General features: G+C 34.6%; 2 protein-coding genes and 2 long non-coding RNA genes across 4 annotated transcripts; 2 read left to right on the top strand and 2 right to left on the bottom strand.

Annotated features, from left to right (window-relative positions):
- Window positions 1–5452: 5452 nt before the first annotated feature.
- On the bottom strand, window positions 5453–6237 carry LOC146935688 (uncharacterized). The gene is made up of 2 exons (XR_015033099.1): window positions 5970–6237; window positions 5453–5874 (listed from the first exon to the last, which is right to left on the bottom strand). It is a non-coding gene; the product is annotated as an uncharacterized LOC146935688 (long non-coding RNA).
- A 3634-nt stretch (window positions 6238–9871) lies between these two features.
- On the top strand, window positions 9872–10709 carry LOC146935687 (uncharacterized). The gene has a single exon (XM_085750792.1). It carries the CDS (start codon window positions 9874–9876, stop codon window positions 10522–10524), a length of 651 nt encoding a protein of 216 aa, XP_085606918.1. The 5' UTR covers window positions 9872–9873; the 3' UTR covers window positions 10525–10709.
- An 810-nt stretch (window positions 10710–11519) lies between these two features.
- Window positions 11520–12743, bottom strand: LOC146935686 (uncharacterized). The gene is made up of 2 exons (XR_015030316.1): window positions 12313–12743; window positions 11520–12202 (listed from the first exon to the last, which is right to left on the bottom strand). It is a non-coding gene; the product is annotated as an uncharacterized LOC146935686 (long non-coding RNA).
- A 6120-nt stretch (window positions 12744–18863) lies between these two features.
- Window positions 18864–19364, top strand: LOC146935685 (uncharacterized). The gene has a single exon (XM_085750800.1). The coding sequence runs from the start codon at window positions 18900–18902 to the stop codon at window positions 19179–19181; it is 282 nt and encodes a 93-aa protein (XP_085606926.1). The 5' UTR covers window positions 18864–18899; the 3' UTR covers window positions 19182–19364.
- Window positions 19365–24848: the final 5484 nt, after the last annotated feature.

The following is a 24848-nucleotide window of genomic DNA, read 5'->3' as shown; positions in this document are numbered from 1 at the left end:
ATTCAACCACTTTGAGAGCTTTTGATGACTTGCCTTTGGATGGAAGAGCTATTGATTTACTCTTCTTAGTAGACTCATGTTCATTAAGACTTAACTCATGAACTTTGAGAGAACTAACAAGATCTTCGACACTTAAAGTGTTTAAATCTTTAGCTTCCTCAATGGCAGTCACTTTTGGTCTCCATCTGGCAGGTAAGCTTCTGAGTATCTTGCTTACATGATCAGAAGCAACATAGCTCTTCTTTAGAATCTGTAGACCAGAAACTAAGGTTTGAAACCTTGAGTACATCTCCTCAATAGTTTCATCATCCTTCATTTTGAATAACTCATACTGATGTACAAGCAGGAGAGCCTTTGCTTCTTTGACCTTCTTGCTCCCTTCATAATTTGAACAGAGAGAAGCAAACATAGCTTTAGCAGTGGATTTGTCACTCATCTTCATGTATTCTGCTTTGGGTATGGCAGTGACAAGAGCTCCTCTGATAATATGATGCTTCTTGTAAAGTTTCCTCAGTTCTGGAGTATGTTTCTTTCTATCCACAGCAGCTCCTTCTTCATCAAGGACTAAATCACCAACACCATCTTCCAGAATATCCCATAATTCTTCATCTAGGCTCATGATGTAACTGTAAAAGTTGGTCTTCCACCAAGAGAACTCTTCAGCATCTCCATTGAACTTTGGAACTTTTCCAATACTGGTTTTCTTACTATCACTATAATCATGTGAGACATGTTTATAGCTAGTATCACCAGGACCAGTAGGAGTAGGAGTAGACATGTTTTTCTCAGATCTTTGACTGTTGCACGGTTAAGTGTTACACAACAGACCAAGGCTCTAGATACCAATTGAAGGTGAGAAAAACACAAGAAGGGGGGTTGAATTGTGTTTTAGAAAAATTCTTCGTTTCTCCTAAAAACTGAACACACTGATCAGAAGCTAAGCGAGACAGCTTCTGAAGTGATAATCAGAATCTAAATGCAGCGGAATAAAACAGAGAGAGAGAAGAAGAAGAACGACACAAAGCAATTATACTGGTTCCTTCCACAATCCGGAAGTAGTCCAGTCCCCCTTGCACTTCCAAGGAGATTTCACTATGAGTAATATCTGATTACAAATGCTCAAGCACACAAGCAAGAGACTTCCAATGCTCAAGCACACAAGCAAGAGACTTCCAATGCTCAAGCACACAAGCAAGAGACTTCCTTTGCTCAAGAACACAATCAAGAGACTTCCTGCTCAAGCACAACTGCAAGAGACTTCCTAACTAAACAAAATTACACAGAAAATTGTTTAAGGTTGAACACTTGATATACAATCAGAGGTGCTCACAATACAAATCAGATACAGACTCAATGGACTTAAGAATTTCTAAGATATGACTTTGAGACACAGAAATTCTAAGTGAATGCAGAACAATTTCAGCAGAGGTTTGGTACTTGTGAAAATCTTTGTGAGTCTTTCGTTCAGAGTTCATGCATTACCAATTCTCTAGGTCTTCACTCCTTTATATAGAGGTGTGAGAGAGACGTTGTGAAATTGCCAGCACACCAAAGAGTCGTTGTTGAAGCTTGATCTTTCACCAATAATCTTTTGCCTGATTTGGCTGTTGTCCTATGAAGAACAAATTTGAAATCCATTCCTTATCCAAAGGAACATCTATGCAGGCGAAACCGTATTCTGGAGCTGTTTTCTTGTCCTGTAGCGCGGACACAAAACAGAGTAGTGGAGAACGTGGTTGTACAATTCGTACAAAGTACAATGTCAACGCTTTCGTCCAAATTGCAAACACACGCCTTCAAACACCTTTGAAATGACCGTTGCAAACTCCACTAATCCTTTGTTTGTGTTTTCGAATCCAATAGACAGCTTTTGCATTGATAATTCTTCAATTCTTGATTCTTTGCAAATCCAGTTGATATTCAGCTTCTGGTGAAATGGCTTCTGATGAGGCAGCTTCTGATGATGCAGCTTCTGATGATATGACTTCTGCAGCTTCTGATGACGCAGCTTCTGATGATGTGGCTTCTGGACCTCTTGTCTTCAGAAGCACTATTCTTCAGGAGCAGCTTACTTCAGGAGCGCTATTTCTTCAGGAGCAGCTTGACTTCAGGAGCGCTTTTTCTCTTCAGTAGCAAGTTGCCTTCAGGAGCGTCCAAGCTTCAAATTTTTGTTGTTTCCATAGCTCTTTATTTGCTCATTCAGAACCAATGATGATGTAACTTTATAATTATGGTCCTGTACACTTGAACAAATATTAGCTAGTCCAATTTACAATTTTTTAATACCTTGTTATCATCAAAACCCTTTAAGGTTCATTGTTAAACACATTTTGTTCCAACAATATTAAGCCAATTGGAAGCAAATGGGTCTATAAGATCAAGCATAAAGCTGATGGCACTATTGAAAGATATAAGGCCAGATTGGTGGCTAAGGGTTATAATCAGGTTGAAGGTGTTGATTTTTTTGATACCTTCTCTCCAGTAGCTAAACTTACCACTGTGAGAACTTTACTTGCTATTGCTTCCATTCATAATTGGAATCTCCATCAGTTGGATGTGAATAATGCCTTTTTACATGGAGATTTAGAAGAGAATGTTTATATGCATATACCTGATGGAGTTACAAGTGCCCCTAACACAGTTTGCAAGCTACAAAAGAGTTTGTATGGTCTCAAGCAGGCTAGCAGGAAGTGGTATGAGAAGTTAACTTCTTTATTACTTGCAGAAGGTTATGCACAATCAGCTTCAGATTACTCTCTTTTTACACATCAACAAGATGGTGATTTTACTGCTCTATTAGTATATGTTGATGACATTATCTTAGCAGGTTCTTCTCTTACTGAATTTGCTAGAATCAAATCCATCTTAGATGCACAATTTAAGATTAAGGATTTGGGTGTTCTGAAGTATTTCTTAGGATTGGAAGTTGCTCATTCCAAAGAAGGGATCTCCATATCACAAAGGAAGTATTGTTTGGATTTATTGGCCTCTTCTGGATTACTTGGTTCCAAACCTGCTAACACTCCTTTGGACACTTCCACAAAGTTGTATCAAGACAATAGCAAACCCTTTGCTGATGTGTCTTGTTACAGGAGGCTTATAGGCAAACTGCTTTACCTTAACACCACCAGACCAGATTTTACATTAGCAACTCAACAACTCAGTCAGTTTTTACATGCTCCCACCACATTACACTACAAAGCAGCATGTAGGGTTATCAGATATTTGAAGCAAAATCCTGGTCTTGGATTGTTTTTTCCTAGAAAGTCAGAGTTACAACTTCTTGGCTATGTAGATGCAGACTGGGCAGGTTGTAGTGACACAAGGAGATCCACCACTGGTTTTGTTTTCTTTCTGGGTTCATCTTTGATATCTTGGCGCGCAAAGAAGCAGCAAACTGTTTCTAGATCTTCCTCAGAAGCTGAGTATAGGGCTCTCTCCACTGCAACTTGTGAACTTCAGTGGCTGCTACCTTCTAAAGGATTTGCAGACTAAATGTGTCAGACAACCAGTTTTATATTGTGATAGCCAGAGTGCTATACATATAGCTTCCAATCCAGTTTTCCATGAGAGAACAAAACATTTAGAAATAGACTGCCACTTGGTAAGGGAAAAGGTGCAGAAAGGAGTATTGAGACTGCTTCCAATTTCTACTGATGAACAACTTGCAGATTTTCTAACTAAACCCTTGCCACCACCTAAGTTCATTTCATTTGTATCCAAGCTGGGTTTGATAAACATTTATCTCCCTCCAGCTTGTGGGAGGCTATTGAAGCACAACGTGGAAAGCTTAGAATGCAAGCTATTGAATGATAAAGAAGAGGAACACACTACACCAGCTTTACTTGTCACGCAAGAAACCAAAACCCTAGAAGGAGAAAGACAGCTGTAACAGTTTTATGAGTTAGTTACAAGTGTAGCAGTTATATGATGTATGCAGTGCACAATAAGCTAGTCTAGTCTTGCAAGCCTATGTGTATAAATATCAAACACCTTGTAACAATTCATTTTTAACTGAATATATCAACTTTTACTCTCTTTTCTCTCTTTTTCTCTCTTTTCCTATTTTCTGTTAGTTTCTCAATAATGTGTGGATCAAATGGATTAAATTTTGCCGTTCTTACTTTTCTGCTTTTGAGACTAATGATAAGATTTAAGGTTTGAATATTATACTTTTGATTTTGAATAGTTAATTATTACGTCATGCTTTGATTCTTTATCCTTGATATGAACCATAGTCACATAATTCGCGGTTCTCTTCGGTTCGCGGTACGGGTACGGGTTCGCGGTACGCACTATAAAAAGAATTCGGTACGTACGGGGATATGCAGCTTCGGTACGCGTCGGTTTGTAGTACTAATACTATCAATTATAATGTAAGCTATCAAAGGTAGAATATTAATAACTATATGAAATTTAAAAAATATTATTATCATTATATATATTTTCTGAGGCAAATAATATAATTTTTTTTAAGGGAATATTGTAGCTGGATGTGTCAAATACGATGGTAGTTGAAAATCATAAATGTAGCAATTCCCCTTGATTTTTCACAAAACAATTAATGTATTTTTAATAGCTTTTCCCAAAACAATACAATATATTAATTGTTTGTTTCAGCTCCCTATGAATCGGGTAAATATTTTTAATACTAAATTCATTCTCTCCTTCATCGAGAGAAAAAGTAAGCTTAAATCCACTACCAAATAAATGATTTTCTTCTTTCAAAAATAAAATAAAATTGAAGTCTCTTGCTGCTTAACCTTTCGTCTCCAACAAAAGTAATCATCTTCATTAAGAGACAGCACACTCCTTTCTTCCTCTATCCTGCATGTTTTTGATTAACTCCTTGTTTTTTCTTCCTGAATCTTTCATTCAACCAGAAATTACGTCTTCGGTATCTTTCTTAAGTCTTCATGTTCAAATTTGATACCGGAAAGACGGAAATTGCAACATCTTTTCTTGGTTCGCTCTTTCATTTATCTGGTACGCTGTCTGCTGCGAATTCTACAGGGAAATCAGACGAACCGGTTCGCAAAAGTACTGCGAACCGGTTCGCACGAACCAATTCGCGGTTCACTAGCAAGTTAGCGAATTATGTGACTATGATATGAACTACTATTGAAAGTTAACTCTAATATTGAATCATATTATCTTTGCAAGAATATTATTTGGGATGAGACTAGCCTCTAGTTTGTGATGAAGTATTTTATTAGGAACATAAAAATGCTTCAGTAGTTTTATATGGTCCTTAGTAATTTTATATTTGATGTTTCTATCAGATAGGAGCATAAAAATGTTTCAGCATCAAACTCTAGTCCTTTTGTGCTCCTTTAATTAACCTTTTGCCTATGAAACTAGTATCTCCTGCTTGAATAAACTTTTTTGCTTAATAATTACCAACTGAACAATGTAAAAGTAATAAAAGACAGTAAAACAAGAATCGAAGATATCTGGATAAGCGGGGAGGCATGGATTGAAGTTTGCGGGGCAGCTAAAAATTTGTGTGCTCACTATGATTAGTAGTCGAGTATGTTTGCAACAGCATGATTGAACTATTTGTGATCTGAGTTACAAGTGATTAGGTCTTCAAGAAATGAGCAACATCTCTATTTAAGGTTATGTAATTCTAAGTTTTCTAGGAGAAGCAAGGCTGGCATAGAGCATCGAGCTTTCTTCTTTTGAAGGAAAAACCAACAACAAATCACCTTTGACATTTCTGTATGGAACTCTCTGTTTTGGCTCTCTTTTACTTTGATCATCTCGCCTAGAGAATCGGGCTTGTCCCCAAATGTCTTTGTGATGCTCTCACTTGACTTCTGTCGTGTGTGCTTGACTCATTTTGTTCCGTATTGATGTAGTCTTGTCCAAAACCTACAAAAAAATGCAGGAAACAAACATAATAGCTTTATGACATAGTTTTGTGATATAAACGATATTTAATCATTGCTTGATGATAGAAATTTTACCAAATAGTTGCAACTAATATCCTTCGAATACGAAGACTTGATGATAGAATGATAGAAATTTTGATGATAGATTGATATAAATTTTTCTTCTCATCATGATCTGGAACACTTGAGATAGAAAAAACCTTTTAATGACTCCTATGCATAACTGAATTGAACATATGATTTTATAATGTATGGTTGTGAGTAGAAATGTGGATAAGAGTAGAAGAATAAAAGGAATTGATGTCCACCACCAAAGCTTCATATTTATAGTGATGAAGTACGGATATAAGATAAGAAGAGGAAGGCGAAATTGTAATCTTGTGGCAAAAAATGAAGGGCAAAATAGTCATTTTGAACAATTAGGGTTGGAAGATAGATAGATATAGCAATATCAACATGTTATGCCTTTTTTATGATTTCAACGTGTTATGCATATTTTATTTATTTAATTTGTGATTGATTGACGACTTACATTTCAACAAAATCATTCTCATATTTTTTAAGAAGAAAATTATTCTCATTTATTATCATATATTTTGTTAGACAAGAGTTAATTGATTATATTTCTTTTTGACAAAGAGTCAATTGATTCTTGTCAAAAGAAAAAGTATGGAGTTTGATATTTTATTATCACGTTATTGGTAGAAAACTTCCACCACCGTTTTAATATTGAATAATCTTTCTCGAAGAACTTATGAAGAATGAAAGATGCATTCTCTAATTTCAACTAAATTTTTTCATACGTAAGAAGTAGAGATCAATAAATTATCAGTGTATGAAGTTTGATTTGATGTTCGATTAATAGAAAATTGGAAAGTGTTTTGTGTACCCCTTTAAGGGTGTTTACACCTTAAAACAAAGAAAAGGATAAAATGAGCATGATATTTGAACATTCTCACTTTTTCATACACTCATTCAACATCCCTTTTTATATCCATGTTTCTCTTCTTATCACATCAACAATTTATTACTTCTATAACACCACTCTATTTTCTTTTCATCTTAAGGTATATATACACCACAATGTGGTGTATACAAATCATGTTCCAAAAAAATAAAATGATGTGAAAGATGTGATAGTTTGATGATGTGAAGGACAGAAATATATAGAAAAGAAAGTGTTGAATAAATGGTGTCTGTTTTTTTTTTTTTGAATGGCAAAATATTATATATATATATATATATATATATATATATATATATAAGGGGATTAAATCCCAAGTATTACACCAAAAAGGGAAAATATTAACACCAAAAACCCCCCAAAGAAAAACCACCAGCACCCTCAAAATGTCGAATCCCCTAACAACAGCTTCTCAAAGAACCAACACAGCCAACAATGATCAATTAGGCACCCGAAGTGATTTTTCTTCAAACGTTCAGCTTCGACCACCAATCAAGTTCCGGTCTATCAGAAGAGACATCACAACAACCTAAAAGGACCTGAGTCACAAACTTGCTCCCGACCTCGAATCAACAGCGATCGACCCACAAGACTCCCGACACAAGTCAAAAAGGCAGCCCTCAACTCACGAACCACCAGAGCAGACACCTTAACCTATTCAAAAACTCGACAATAATCCGATGTCAAAATCCAAAGACAGAGAAAGGCGGAAAGTTGCGCATAGTGAACCAGCTCGAACACAAACAAATCAAAACAAGCCACCAAAACAATCTGCATCACCACCACCTGAATAGACCGATGCACACCCCAACCCTCGACTAGACAACGACAAACCACCACGATCCTTACGACGATGAATGATCTGGGAGTTGCGAAGAAGAAGGATTAATCATGAAGGACCTGCACCCTCCGGTAATTGAGCAATTAGGACGGCTTCAGGTGCAACAAACGACTACTCCGTCAACACGAAGCATCTGCACACCTAGATCTTTCGAGCAACAACAACCAAGCAACCAAATCCTTATCCAAGAGCACGAGGCCTCCAGTGGCAAGACTCCGAAGGAACAAAATGGCAACACCGACTAAACACAGTCCCGACAACACACAGAAACCGACCATGAGAAGATAGTGAACCACCAAAAAGCTGAGGGAGATCTAGAAAGCCTCGACCCTAGACCCTTGACAGAACACAACACCTAAAATACAAACACAACAAAACAAACACAGACAGAACAGAAGGACAGCTGAACAGAGAACGACCAAGAGGCTGAGCGAGATCTAAACAACCTCAACCCTAGACCCGAGACAGAACACAACACCTAAAACACAAACACAGCAAAACAAGCACAAACAAAACAGACCAAAATGTTGATAAGTGAACCACCAAAGGGTTGAGGGAGACCTTAAACAGCCTCGACCCTAGTCCCTTGACAGAACACAACCCTAACACACAACCACAACACAACAGACAAACAGCTGGATGCAGCACAAACAAACAACACCGAAAACGATCAAACAGACACGAACAAGACCAGCAACCTGCAAAAAGAAAGAAAACACACAATGACCAGCCCAAAAACACGAAGAACCAAAGACTTCCAACGACGCCACAAGCTCGAAACATCCCGACAGATCCGAACAAAATCCAAAACCAGCCATCTTGAAATTAGCAGTTTCAGATCAACGGGCTACGACCCAACACCGAAACACAAATCCAGACCCGTGATTCCAGATCCAGATCTAAACCAACAATATCTTCCTTGTTCCAGACAAACCGAGGTGAGACGCGACGAAGAAGGAAGAAAACAGAGAGAGGTGAAGCCGGAAGGAGAAAAGCAAGAACCGGCGAAACAGACCCAACCAGCGCGGCGGCCGCAGTGAGCTTCGCCACCAAAAACCTGGTCTTCCGGCGCAAACCAGGAGAAGATGCGATGTGGATGGCAGATCCATCCTCACATCACCAACCACCACCATCTACATCTAGAACTGGCGGAAATTTGGATAGAGGGAGGCGGGGCTAATTTTGGTTTTAGAGAGAAGGCAAAAGTTGTATTTTTAGAGAGAGAAATTTCATCTTTCTTAACTATTCTCGTAGAATATATATAGACACACACAAGCACATGGTGGAAAGCCATTACTACAAGGGGGCCATCCCAATTTATTATTTTAGTTTTTTTTTTCCGAAGGCCCATTGATTTTTTTGCAAGTGTGTTGTTAGAACTTTTTAAAAACATAATAACATTTTATTAAAAAAAATTAAAATTTTCGCTTACATCTTCTAAGTTCTTAAAAATATTTATATTTTCTCAGTCTTGTTATTATTGTTAATGTAAATTTGTATATTAGTACTTACAACCACATGTTTTTTTGTCAAGTAGGTTAGTAGCTAGAGCTCACACATTTTAAATGTTTAGAGCTTGTTCAAAAAAAAATTAAATGTTTAGAAGTTGAGTGTTAGGGTTTCGAACCCCTACCTCTGCATAAATTATGCATTGTCCCTACCAACTCGCTAAGCTCACGAGGACACCTAATTTATGCAACCACATGTTTGAACTTCTAGGATTAAAGATATTTTTCATGTTAATATTTTTTTTTGTCAAGTTTTTTATGTTAAGTTTTAATAAATATTAAAAAAATGAGACACCTAAATTTGAGGGTCATAATAACATAAAATAAGTGCAGGCCTAAAGCTATTATTTTTACCAGCCTTTTAGTTTGACCTGCGTGGCCAATAAAACAAATGGGTCTTTGTTAAAAATTCAGTTTAATAGTTTGGCCTGCCATAGCCAAGAATCTAGTTTTCCTAATTTTCCTAATACATTCTAAAAAGTAAGAAGTTTTTACATTTTTGAAAACTATTCCACAACAGTTTTTTTGTTGTTGATAATAATATTCCCCACTAAATTTTTAACATTTAGTGGAGTGATTATAGAGAGATAAAAAAAAATGTTTTGTATTAAGATCTTACACTCCCATTGAGGTCCCAAACTAGTATAAAACCTAAGTATTCCCTATATGTTATGCACACTAATATCAATACCTAAAATGGCTTCCTTTTTCTCTTACTCACTAGGGTTAATGTTGCTTTCTGCTCTTACCCTTCTTCCTCTAGGGCTTGCTGATTATTCCCTAAAGCCAACTATATATAAATCTTCATCCCGCAATATGCCTCCAAATCCAATTTACACGACTCCAATTTACAATAATCTAATTAACACTCCAATTTACAATCCTCCAATTTACAAGCCTTCTCCTACTTACAAGCCTCCAATTAAAAAACAACCAATTAATAAATCACCAAACAAGAAACCACCATTGCTAAAGCCACCACTTCCTAAGCCACCGCAAAAGGAACCGCCATCGCTTAAGCGACCAATTAATACACCACCACACAAGAAACCACCATTGTTGAAGCCACTACTTCCTAAGCCACCGCACAAGGAACCCCCATCGCGTAAGCGACCAATTAATACACCACCACACAAGAAACCACCATTGCTGAAGCCACTACTTCCTAAGCCACCGCACAAGGAACCCCCATCGCATAAACGACCAATTAATACACCACCACACAAGAAACCACCATTGCCTAAACCACCTGTTAATAAGCCACCCCACAAGAAACCACCTTATGGTAAGCAGCCTCCACCTACCATCCATTTCTAAAGCGTATATGCAAGCAACAAGGTTTACCAATGCTTTGTTTTATTCCTTTTGTACCATGTATGGCCAAGTTTTCGTTTCCCTTTTTTTAAGCATCATCAAAAATATTTATATTTTTTCCCTTATGTATGGCCAAGTTAAGTGATGTGATTGTAAAATTGTCCCATCTATGTACTCCAATTTTATAATTTTGGTATTGTGTAGTATTATTTTATAATTTTGGTATTGTGTAGTATTGATTGATCTGTTAGGTCGTTTTATTTATTAAAAAAATTAAGTCGAATTTTTTTAAAGTAAAGATAGCATAAATGATTGTACCAAAAAAAAACAAAGATAGCATAAATGATTATTTTATATGTGAGAGTATCTATGTCCCGTATAAATAAGGGGAAATTATTATTAACAAGATTAAATTTATATCCTCCTCTAAAAAAACAAAATAGTGTCTATTAAAATTAAAAAAAATTAAATCATTGTTTGTCATGTATGGTATGACATTTTTAAAAGTCTAACAAGATCTGGTGGCATACTCAAAAGTTTAAGGGTATTGATCAATCAGTTCCTATTTATAGCATTACACATAAATTGTGCATTTAATAAGTTTTGAGCAGGATTGTCCTCATGTAAGGATTCCACAACAAACATCTAAATCACCCCCTTTAACACAACTTAGATTGTTCACCCAATATTGATATAAAGTGTGGGTGTGTGAGTGCAGTGCAATTGCTTATTGCTCCTGTGTAAACATCATCCTAAAGAATAATCCTAATCTTGCAAATAAACATAGGAATTAAATTATCAGACTTTCATATAAGCTATGTGAGAATTTCATGAATTAAACATCTTATTTTATGAGATTTTGGTGACATCAACCAATGATGCAAAAGGACAACATCAGAATCACTTAATTGAGTTGGAATCAATCCAACCTATTTTAGGTGAGAATGAACATGAAGAAAAAAAAATAGATCTCTTAACAAGAGATAAAATCTCCTATAATGATAATGACTTGGTCTCCTATAATAATAAAGAAAAAGGAAAGGGGGGACTAATAGATCCTACTTGTTCACCATAGTAGTCATCGTATTAAAAAACTACATTAATGATGAAAGGCTACAATTAATAATTGAATTGAAATATACTTGGGCCTACAGCTTCTAAGACCATCCACAATGGTGGATGCTTCACCTATTTAGCACCACGTTAAAGAGTATTACTTTTCCCACCTTGTTGATTTCTCGCGTGCCCTGTAAAATTTCCAAAAATGCCCATTTGTAGTCCGGATTACGTAATCCGGATTGCATCAGCACCATGAAAAAATTGCAAGAGATAGAAACTGTTTTCACCATTTTAAAGATGTGTTTTGCTCATGTAATGATTGCTGGTGAAACTTAATTATCTATTTGTTCAATGGAATATACCATTTTCACTTTGCAGAAAGAGAAGTTACGAATTTGCATTAATATAATATGATTGACTGGTACATATGTAGTGCTCTCTCACTATGAAAATGCAATCCATTCTTTAATTATAAGTACATATGTGATGACTAGAACATGAAACTCAACTTATCAGTGTTGTGGCAACAAGAATGAGTCAGCTAACTTGTAGAAGTTATGAGAGCTTGAGCAGTGGGATTCAGGTTTGCTCTTGCCCAACGTAGCATCCTTACACTAGCCAGCTGCATATCAAACATATATAATTCCAGTTAGCTACATGCCAAAAGTATATTTCTTATAATGGATGGAAGTATGAAGCAAAGAAAATTAGATAGATGGAAGGAATGGTTACAGTTGGAATGGCAGTGGCAATAGTAGCAACAACAACCGCCTTAGCTCCAGCCATCACACTCTCTGTTTACACAAGAATTGGTGATGGTGCTGTCCGGATTACGTAATCCGGATTGCATCTGCACCATGAAAAAAAGGGTGTTAATTAGGGGGTTTTCGGATTACGTAATCCGAAAAAATCATGTAACGCGCCCTATTTTTTTAGATTTCCGGATTACAAAATCCAGAAAAATCCGTAACTCACTTTTTCACTCTTTAACAAAGGAAAACACCATTTCGAATTATGAAATCCGGAAACCTCAAGGGTATTTTTGGAAAAAACGCAGGGCGCGCGAGAATCCTATAGGGTGGGAAAAGTAATACTCCACATTAAATAGGCACCCCCATTGTGGAGTTTAATGCATGGGTGGTTAGAAGGGTGACTATGGAAGCACCCTCTCTCTCTCTCTTCATTTTTCATGGGTCACATTTAATAAATCTTAATAAAATAAATAAATTTTGTTGAAATGTAATGATATAAAATTATTTGTGAGACTTATTTAATAATTTCTTTTAAGGTACTGGGTTCGAGAAAATTGGTGCTTATTAAGTATTACGGTAAAATGATTGATCTGGACATATGAATTCAATTTAAGCACCTAATTTAGGGTGCTCTCTTGTGGAAGGCCTAATCCCTCCCCAAAACACTAATCAAGCAATGTAATTAAACAACAATTGAATTCAAAGTTTGATATCAGGAGTTATGGTTATGCTACAAAATAGAATAACACTTTAAAAATATAAGTTGCATAAATAAAATACTAAGTCTATCGTGAAGCATAAGAAAAGGAAACTAGGTTTTTTGATCAAAATATTGTCATGTTCAGCTATACGTCTCTGAATAACTCTACATAGAACTGGCCCTTGTCCCTTAGTCGTGCAGAAGTGCGCTGAGTTTACTGTGTTGGGCCTGGCTCTTCATTTTGTTTCTCATATTAATCCTTGCCAACATCAGTATCCTTCATTTCCTTCGACCTTCTTTCTTGCTCAGCTACATTTGATGGACTAGGAACATGGACTAGGAACATGGGGATTTCAGACTCAGAGATGTGCACAACTTCCAGGATGGGTTGCACATTGGAATCTTCAACTTCAATTTTCCTCAGTTTATGGCATCTTCTTAACATTTTCAACAATAGAGCAGGCCCTGGAGTTTTCTCTAGAAATGTTGTGTCCACAACAACATCTTTGTTCTCCTCTTCTTTCTCAATTTCCTTCTATGGATAATTTTCTACAAGAACATATATGTGCATTGGCTCATCTTTTTCTTCCTCTAGCTCTTGATCATCAACTTGAGTTAGCACTTCATGGTTAACCTGCATATGTTTTAAAAGATAATCCTTATTGAAGTCTTTTTCAAAATTCTAATTGTGATCCTCACTGTCATAGGGCTCTTTAGTAAGCTTCACTAAATCTTCCACCATAGCCTTTTTTTGATTTCTTCTTCTCGCTATTCCCGTCTGGTTTAGTTTCTTCACTAAATCTAATCAGTACTTTGACCCTCATCCTCCTTGCTAGACGCTCTCTTTTTCTTTTCTGCCTTCTTCTCAGACTTTTTGCTTTTCACCTTATTTCTTCCTTCTTCACTTGTTGGACTATTCTTGGAAGGTTGTTCCTCATCCAAACAAGTGTCTTCCTCCTCTTCTTCTTCCTCAATAGTTTCTCCTTACTTCTTCTTACCTTTGCTGTCATTAGTTTTAGTTTATGAAGTTGGAACTTCCTAAGTGGAAGATGTAACTTTATGGGCTAGAGGTTCCAGAATGTGATCTTGAAACACAATGAAATTTCTTAGGGTAGCTTGCAAAAGCAAAAATCACCTCCCTTAAATCTTCATCAAAATCTTTGGAAGGATACATGTGGGAGGATAAGTCCATTTTTATTTTATTTTTGACAATTAGGTTATATTTGGTATGGAGAAATATGACATCAGGAGGGATGGGAATCTTTCTCCCACGAGTTTAACCATCCTTTATACAATCCTTAGGCCATAATTGGCATGTAACATGCATGAATCCAACAAAGATGTTGAGGGGATTCAAAAAATCTTAATCACTGTTAAAACTCTGAATCACTCAATTTATTAACTTTTCATTGCAAAACAAATAATTTTCCAAACTCCCCCCAATTTACAATGATTAATTGTAAGTTTAATAAATTACCTAGTTGGAAACAACAATTTATGTGGACACGATACTCTTACTACTATATCACTTGAATCAGCGGCGAAGCTAGGAAAAAATTTACGCAGGGGCCAACTATAAAAAAAATAATTAAAACCAATATATTAATTTTAAAGATAAAATATATTTTTAGTCCTATAAATTATAATTTTTGAGGTTTGGTCCTTACAAACAAATTTATTCAATTTTTGTCTCGATTTTTTAAAATTTTACAAAAAAAAAGTGTTTTTAGTCTTGGATTTCATCTTTATAACAAAAAATTAAGGACTAAAATTAAACAAAATCTTAAGACTAAAATTGCAAGTGTTGTATAGACTAAAATTTAAATAATCCAAAAACTAACCAACGCATGAAAATTAACTAAAAGCAGTAACAAATGATAAAAATTGACAATAGCTATTTTAAAAAGTTGGACAAAATGTTTTCAAGAAGCCAATTTTATCCATAAATGACTATTTACAAAATAGATTAATAATATATTTTCCAATGTACACAAATAGGTTATGTTTACTTATGAATATTGTCTTGATAGTTTTTATTGTTGAAAAAGTTCTCTATTATTGTTATTGAGACGGAAAGTATCAAACCGATACAAATAAATCTATCAATCATGTAATAATTCTTTTACATTCTTATTTATTCTAATTTTCAACAACTGAATTTGTTTGGGGTAGCTCAATATTTATTATTTGAGGTAGCTGGATACAAATAGATACCAACTACTACAAGATTTTTTTTTTTTGGGGTAGCCAAGGCTACCCCTACCCATTGAAAGGATACGCCCCTGACTTGAATGGTTTGGTGCACTTTCCAAATTTATCATCAGGTTTTTGGTATTCTTGCCGAAGATTGTTGATATTTTCGACGATGCAATTCACTTTACTTGCTTGTTTTATTTTTAGTTTTTTTATTTGATTTTATTTTTCTTTATTATATTTCGAAAACAAATAAAAAATTTGGTTTTTATTTAGTTAGTTTTTTTTAGTAGTATTTTATATTTATTTGTTGTTTTTTCTAATTCTTAATAAAAATTCAAAAAAAAAAAAAAGATTTGTTTTAGTTTTATTTTATCTTATAAAAATAAAAATAAAAAATTCTTTTTTTCTGTTTTTGTTCAACTTTTATTTATTTTTATCACACGACTTTACTAAAGGTTTGTTCAAGTCTGTTTCATGCATGGTGCAGATTCAAGTACCTTACTTTTTGACTGAAAATTGAAAGAACTGTAAGGGACACCCGAAAATTCATCCGGCTAGCTAAAGAAGAAACAAACAATGCAGCTAATATCCCACCCCCGAAGTACAATGCTTTCTCATCCGATGAATCTGAGATGGAAGAGGTTTCATACATCACACTTGGAGATCATTGAAGGCTTGACAACTATGACATGTCAATTGGGTTCTAACTAGTGAATCCAATGGTGTTTGACATCAAGAATTATGTCCTCGACTCTATGAAGTACAAATAGTTTTCGGGAAAGGAGTTTGAAGATTGTGATACTCATCTCACACACTTCTTTGAAAGTTGAGGAACTATTTACCATCCAGGTATGTTAGAATCCGACAAGTGTTTCTGATTACTCATCTACTCCCTAAGTAGACAAGCAACATATTGGATGATTGCACTTACTTGGGGAACCATATCTACTTGGGATCAACTTAAGAGACAATTCCTTAACTGCTTCTTTCCAACAACGAAGTACTTAGACAGGGAGAAAGAAATTTCTAGCTTAAAATAGCAAGATCGGGACACACTCTATGATGCTTCAGAAAGATACAAACTACTTATCAAAAGGTTTCCTGGTCTCAAATTCAAGGAGATGGATACAATGCATACATTAATTAGCGTCTTGAAAGCTCAGACTTGCATGCTCTTAAAAGCATCAGTAGGAGGTACAATGAAAATCAAGACGATTCGACAGGTGTGAGAACTAATTAACATGTCCTTGAACAAATACCTCTCAGAAAGCAATGAGGGAGTTGTTCTTAAGAAGAAACACATCCAAATAAAAGCTATCTCCAAAATGTTAGGGGATATCGGACGAGCAAGTTAAATACATGGGGTCATTCAAAAGGCAGTAAATGAATCCCTATTGCAACGCCTACAACTCCGGCTGGGTTGAACATCCAAATCTCTCATGGAGAAGCAGCAACACCCTCCAACCATCACAAGTTGCGCGCCTTACACATGACTATGCAAGGTTACTTTCAAGGTCTATCTAAGATTCATAAAGAGGCCCAAGGATCAATGAGGCTTTCATTAATAACTTGGAATCACAAATTGGGTTGATTTCGACACAACTTGTTAGTATGTCATGAACCAAATTCTCAGATACTACCCTTGACAACCCCAGAAGTGAAGTATTCAAATTGGGCGGTAAAAATAAGACATGTGGTGGTTAATAAAATTGGGAAAGGAGGACTTGCAAGTGACGAAGAGAAGAAGGATATGGAGACAGATGAAATCAAGGATGAAAGTGAAGAGGAATATTCAAGTGAAGAAGAGAGAAAGGGGGAAGACTCAGTTATGACGGTGTGAATCGATTCTAAGGGAGAAATAATGCCAAAAAAAAAAAAGAGAAATCAGTGAATGAAATGGAGAATATGAAGGAGAAAGATAATGCATGGTGGAAGAAGAAAATTTCCAACAACTATTGAAGGTCTTGTAAAAATATAAGATTAAAATGATGGTCAAAGAAATTCTAGGAGAAAGTTTATGTTGTGTAAAATTCCTTAAAGATATCGTAATGTTGAAAGTCATGTCATTTGATGAAGAATTGTTTTCCATGACAAAGAATTGTCGTGCGATTTTTGAAAAGAAACCTCCCTAAATATTAGAGGATCCTGGTTGCTTCAATATTCTAGTTTCCATTGGTGATTTTTAAATAGATTGAGCTCTATGTGACTTGGGATCTAGTTTCAAACTCATATCATATCATTATCTACATTCAAAAAGACCGTATGGTTGAAGTTACAACCATGTAAGGCGATAGTCCATCTTGCAGATTGTTCATGAACAAATGTATAAGGAATAGTGGAAAATGTACTAGTAAGGGTAGACAAATTCTTCTTTCCAAAAGACATTATGGTAATGGAGATGATCGATTTTTAGGTATGGACACTGCTTTTGGGGATATTGTTCCTTGCAACTGAAAAAGCACTAATAGATGTGGAGCAAGGAGAGATTGTGATAAGGTCAAACAGTGACTACTGACTATATGTCTTACAATATTGCCGATCAAATTAAAACCCAATTCTCAGATGATAAATGTTACATGGCCAAGGTAAGGAACGAACATGGATTTGTAGCACTCAAGAGGCTAAGATCCAACGTCACTCGACCAAGGGATCCAAATGAAGATTTATATGACAACAAGAGTTTAGGTTAATAATTGGCAAAGGCAATGGGAAAATTTGAATAAATGCCATAATTTGAAGTTGAAGATAAGGTAATGCCTATAGCTCCAAACATTTTCTACCACTATGCTCATTCCAAGAAGTAACGGTATGAATCATTCACTATGCAAGACATGTGCAGAGGTAGACGTGTTGTGATATGAGACGATATCATGTGGTTCACTAAGGTGTATTTATCCAACTAAATTGACCAAAATGTCTTCAAATCTATAGTTTTCGTATGGTTATTATATCCAGAAAGGTGTATTTTTAGTTAAAAATCATACAAAAAACATATAAGAGTGTGTTTATTTCAAGTTTACCAAAGATTTATTTTTATAACTATAGTTGCCGGGGTAAATTTCCATCGGAGTACTTTTTTGTTGACAGATTTCATCCGAGTACATGCAACCACAAGTATGAACTTCAATAATTTATGATTTAAAGATACTGTTCATGTTGGGCTCTGCCCTCTTTTTTTAACAAATATATATATATATACTGTTCATGTTAAGTTATAAAAAATTAGATACCCAAATTTGGAGGTCTAAATGACAAAAATAAATTAAAAAATTGCAGGCCTAAATTTATTACTTTACAAGGAGCCTTATAGTTTGGAATGCCATGACCAATAATACTAACGGGTGTAGTGCCTAAAGCTTTTTTTCAATGATAAAATTGAATTTAGCCAAATGGACCGTGTTTCCTTCCTTAAAAAAAAAAAATATTCCAAATGGACCGTGTTACATTTTTAAATAATATTCCACACCAATATGTTCTTTGATAATATTCCACACACAATTTTGATTTTACGTAGAGTGATTAATTATTTTATTTTTTTTAGCTATAATAATCACCGATTAAATCGATAGAGACATTGCACTTCCATTGAGGCCCTAATTAAGTAGTATAAAACCTGATTACTCCCTAATCCCTATATGTTATATGCATTAACATAAAAATTACTACTTCAAATGGCTTCCTTTTTGCTGTCCATATTAGTGTTTTTCTTATCTGCTCTTGTCCTTGTTCCTCAAGGCTTTGCTGAATATTACCTTAATCCTGCCTATAGGCCACCACAAACGGAACCACCGGTGCACAAGCCACCACACAAGGAACCGCCAGTCCACAAGCCACCACACAAGGATCCACCAGTGAATAAGCCACCACAAAAGGAACCACCGGTGCACAAGCCAGCACGCAAGGAACCACCGACGCATAGGCATCCTCCATCAGAAGATAACATCCATTTCTAAAGCATGAAAATACAACTTTAAGGCTTATTAATATCTACAAAATAGGAAGTCTTAGTTAGTAATGCTTTGTTTTATTAATACCTTTTGTACAATGTATGAACAAGGCCAAGTTATTTCTTGCCTTATCTATTACCAGGTCAAGAGCATGGCATATATATGACGTATGAATGTAAAATCGTTCAATGTGCTCAAAATTAACAACAACAAAAAAAAATTGCTAAAAAAAAAACAACAAAAAAAAAATTTAATTATATGACTTTGATGGTTGTTGCTATGACTAGTTTGTAGGATGTAGAATGGGGGTGTGGGGTGTTGAATCGTTCTTAGGAGTTTAGTTATTCCGAAACGTGGTTTAAATTTTTTAGCGGATTATTACTATTTACTATTTTATTGGAGATTAATGTTATTAATCAATCTTGAACAAGCAATTCTCAATTGAATGAAATAATAATCTATGACAATAAAATTAATTTCCCTAACTAGAATAATTCAACAATTTCAAATCAAACCTAACCTTTCTACAACAAATCGCTACTTACAAATATATACAATAACAAATTGAATTTATGACAAAATTGCAATCAAGATGATTGCAATTTGTTATGTGATTGAACAAAACAATTAAAGAAAAAATGTTAAGAAGATCAATTTGTTATAGATTAATCACATCAACAAATTCTTTTTTTGTCTTAGATGAAGTGGTAAACCATTGAAATTAAACTCACACACAACTGTGAGGTCCCGGGTTCGAACTCAGGTCATGATGTTCGGCCTTACAATTTTGGCATTTAACTGTTGAGCTAGGACTTCTAGACATCACATCAACAAATTCTACTATCAAGCATATGCATAATCATCACGTTTCTTTTTGAATTTACGAAAAAATGTAAAGGAGAAAAGGAAGAAAGATAACGTCATAATTTATTAGTTCAGCCTCTATCATTCTCGCAGGGGGTCTAATCTAGTACCGGTAGGATTATCCATATGATTTCGTTCTTCCACGAAAGTGCTACAGAGTTTTATAGAAGCAACTTAGCTACTAATTTGCTACGAAATTCCTAATCACCAATTTTTGAAAAGACTCTTCTAACCAAAATCCTAATTCCCTATGATTTGAACACCAAACTTTAAATCCTTGAGCTTTCTTGAGATTTCTTCAGCAATCTATCCCAAGATCCCTTCACTGCTTAGACGCTCCTTCGAATTCCGTGGGATTTAATTCTTTACAAAAATTCTCCTAAATCCTCTTCGAGGGAAAAAGAGTTCTTCCTTTTGTCTTTATATCTTCCATCCACAATTGGAATCCTTGGATCAAAACTTTTCTTATAATATCACTCTCAAAACAAGATTCTATGCTCACAAATGATTTCTTAAGAACGGGTTTTCAAAAAGAATATTCAGTAGAGAAAATGAAAAATGTTTTCAATATTTTGGAAAAAGATTGAGTGGGTTGTATTTGTAGTTGGTGTGGTTTAGAACTAACAGAAGATGAAAAATTGTGTACAACCACTCTATGAATCGATTCACAATAAGTCATCATTCGTTTCATATGCGTTCAAAAATGATATCTAGGTTCACAAGAAGACTGAATTTACACATGATGATCATCAAGAACAAATGATCTTATCGATTCATGATTCGATTCATTTAAAATAGAGTATGGTTTTTGACATGATATGAATGGTTTGAATCAAGAGGAGTGCTAGCAACACTCTCTTTTGAACACTCTCTCTAGCACGCACTCTTTTATTGGATGAAATCAATGTAGGACCTACACTTTGGAAATGGAACCCACATAAAGTGGTGGGACATACATTGATTTCACTCAATAAAGGAGTGAGTGCTGGAGAGAGTGTTCAAAAGAGAGTGTTGCTAGCATTCCTCTTGAATCAATTGATAGAATCATGATTAGATTCAATAGTTAAAAAAAAAACTTTTAAAATTGACTTTTTAAACCATATTTTCATTAAATTGTCTTTTCAACCCACAATTGTTCAAAATCATTCCACGAACAAAATATATGCAAAAAAAATAAGTTTTAAACTTTTATGCAAGAGAGATACCCTAGATACGGAGACACATACAACAACTAAGAATTTAAGACATCACTTAAAACTAACTGAAAACCTAGTAATACGCAAGAGCATAATTACATTTGAGATCTTATTTTGCAAGGACATAGATCGTCTGTTTCCTTTTATATCAAAGTCGCAACTAAACTCTGCAACTAAACTCAAATCGTTGTCCTTTTTGCTCCAGGAAGAATAACCTCCCCTGCAGTGTTTTTTTCCTAGTATATAGATCAATGCCATCTCACGAATTGGATTTGATCTATTATCTCTGAGCGACTTTCCCGTGATCTTAAAAAAAACTATGAACTGTTAAAAGATTGCAAGGCCTTTGATTTTCTTATTAGATTTTTAAAGTCCCGTGATATTTTCAAAAGTTTTTTTTTTGTGGTGACCGAGATTTGAACCCCGAACCTTGCATATATTATGCATTGTCCCTACCAACTGACCTAAGCTCACGAGGACATATTTTAAAAAGTTTGATATGACATGTTAATTAACCTAAACATTTATTTTATATTAATGTAGAAAAAACTAATAAGCTAACAAAGATTAAGCTCTATCTTCCTTCAAAAAAAAAAAAAAAAGATTAAGCTCTATCCATAATAAACTACGGAAAAAATAAACGCAATATGAGACATAAAGAAAGAAACGGAAGAAAACCCGTAAGTTTCATAAAGTCTGACTTTAATTTATTTGCATGATATAAATCTTTTTTTAGTACTAAAAATTTATTGAAGAAAAATGGAAAAACAAAAAATTGGAGGACATAGACGAACCCAGAAAAAAAAATGAAAATAAAATAAAAAATAAACCGATTTTTATATTAGTCTCTCAATATACTTACTTATTGTCATATCAGTCATTGTATATACTTAGTTATTGTCATATCAGTTCATAGATGAATAGAGTTAATGTCAATAATAAATTACTATTTTAACATCGACGACTATTTTGACTAACAAAGTGTACAATCAAATACTGTTTTAATTTTTCAATATATTGAAGGACTACTGAGACTACTTGCTACACATTCAAGGACTAAAGTGACTATTGCCCCAATAAAAAAAACAATAAACCGTATTGGTAAAAAAAAAAGGAAAATGTTAACCGGTGCCCCCGGGGCACTGGTTAAGGAAGCAAATGTGAAAGCTTTTGTATTGAAAATTGTGTAAAAAAAAAAATTGTGTACAACCCAAAAAAATATTATAAATTATAGCTCCCATAATAGGTATTTTGAAAATTGCTCTTTATGCACGCAAAAAATTATAAATTGCTTTTTATCACTTAAATTTTAATACTAGCCTTTTAAGTTTGAAAGAGGGAAAATGTGGAAAATGCTTTGTTTAATGGAGATTAATTCAATATGCTTGAAAGAGATAACGATGCTAAACAACTTGAAATAGTAGAGGATGGGAGGTAGGAGGATGTATAGTGGAGGATGGAAGAGTCAATTCAGTTTTGTGGAATAATTTGATTGATATTAAAAGTGGAGTTGGTATAGGAGTTGGTCGTTGGTTTGGTGATAATTTATGGCAGAAGGCTGGTAATGGTACTGAAACTTTATTTTGGCGAGATCCGTGGATTGATGGCATGATTTTGAAAAGTAATTTTAATTGCCTTCTTTATCTTGCTGATAATAAATGGCAACGGTGATTGAAATATACTCTCTTGGGTGGGAGGGAGGATGGTTGAGCTTGGAAATGGCGGCATAAGTTACTAGCTTGGGAGGAAGATCAAGTTAGGGAGTGCTGATTTTGATTAATATTGTTTTGCAGCTTAATATTTCTGACGGTTGGCTTTGGTTTACCTGATTTCAACAATTACAATATTTCAAGTGCATATAATTACATGTTGCCGTCGATCAATATTTTGGCAGCTAATTACACATATGCTATTGGAATAATGAGGTCCCTCTGAAAGTCAGTCTCTTTGCTTGGTGTTTGCTTTGTAACTGATTACCAACAACGGATAATTTATTTAATCATAAGGCATATTCTTCAACCTAATGCTCAATTTTGTGCGGGTGATTGTGGCATAATGGAGGATATTAACCATCTATTTCTCTCATGCGACTTTTTTGGAAAAATTTGGCATGGTATCTCTAATTGGCTTAGGTTTCTTACGGTGCACCTTGAACATGTTAAATACCACTTTCCTTAGTTTGAAAATTTACGCGGGTTTCAAGAAACACCCGCTCAACTTTTCAACCATGGGCAGACCTGGCCTGGGCCTGCTGTGGCAAGTGCCACACCAGCCCAGGCCCATTTAAAAAAAATTTATTATGTAGTAATAATATAACAATAACAACACACTTAATTTCCTTTTCCTTTCTATTGTTCTTTCGTTCTTTCCTCTTTGGTAGAAAATTATTCATGTGTCGATTGAGATTTAAGAGGTATAATTATCAATAGTTCATGTGATTTTTAAGGCTTACTAGATTGATGACCCGTGCGCTGCACAGGTCTTATGAGCTGGAATAACTATTTATTTATTTAATTTCAACTCATAGAAATAATTGTTCGAACCAATATTTAAGAACCATAAACGATAAGAGTAAGAGAAAATTAAAGTCTATGGGAAGTGGAAAAGTTGGGAAAAGAAGTGGGGGACAATTTTAGAGGTTTGCTGATAAAGTGTAATTAATGAAAGATTAGTGTCGTGAATATATATTTTAAAAGTGAAATTAATTCAACCAAAACTTTTATATGGTGAGCTAGACTTTTGACCCGTCTACCAACCAAAAAAAACACCGATAAGTTATACCATAATAAAAAGTTGTAGTGAAATAAGTCATAGGATAAAAATCTATTAGATTGAAATAAGTCATATGATAAAAATGTATTAGATTGGTCATATCATGATGACATTAATATAGTTCGTAATGTAAACATTTTAGATTAGTTAATTAATTTAATTTCATAGATAGCATTGCAAAAGAAGTAACTGAAACACAACATTCATTACGAAGAAATAAAAAATTATATGCAAAACGAGTAACTGATGTAGAAAAAACAAACCATATTTCTATTACTGAGTTGAGTCATATGATTTTGTGCTTATTTTTTTCATTTGTAAAACATAAGAATTTCATTTACTGACATAAATTTCCTTCAAAAAAAAATTTACTAACATAATTTGAACTTCATATTACTTAAGGAAACTAAATTCTTGGCCACTTGGACATAAAAATATTGAGAATTTTGATTGTGTCTACTTGATTATTGTGTCTAATTTTTTTTTTTTTAGAAAAACACGGTTTAGGGTTTGCTATATATAGCAGAGTTTACATGTAAATTAGGGTAGCCGAGTTTGCATGGAAATTAAGGTATTCTGTTTGTAAACGTATTAAATAAGTGTACAACAACTTGCTAAAAAAAAGTTTATAGAAACAATAGATATATACAAACGAGGACACAACATGATATGAATGAAAAGCTCATCAGTGAGGAGAAATATTAGGGATTGCTGCATTTTAGAGGGAATTTGTTAGGTTAAATTGGTGTGCTGCATTTTAGATGGAATTTGTTAGGTTAAATTGTTGCTAATCTAATGCGGCATTTTAGAGGAAAATTATTAGGTTAAGTTGCTGCAGACC

The sequence above is a fragment of the Medicago sativa genome, chromosome 3, assembly GCF_051527215.1.
Source record: "Medicago sativa cultivar Bolivia chromosome 3, Bolivia_mono, whole genome shotgun sequence".
In the NCBI taxonomy this organism is placed as follows: domain Eukaryota; kingdom Viridiplantae; phylum Streptophyta; class Magnoliopsida; order Fabales; family Fabaceae; genus Medicago; species Medicago sativa.
This window is presented reverse-complemented; position numbering and strand designations above follow the sequence as displayed.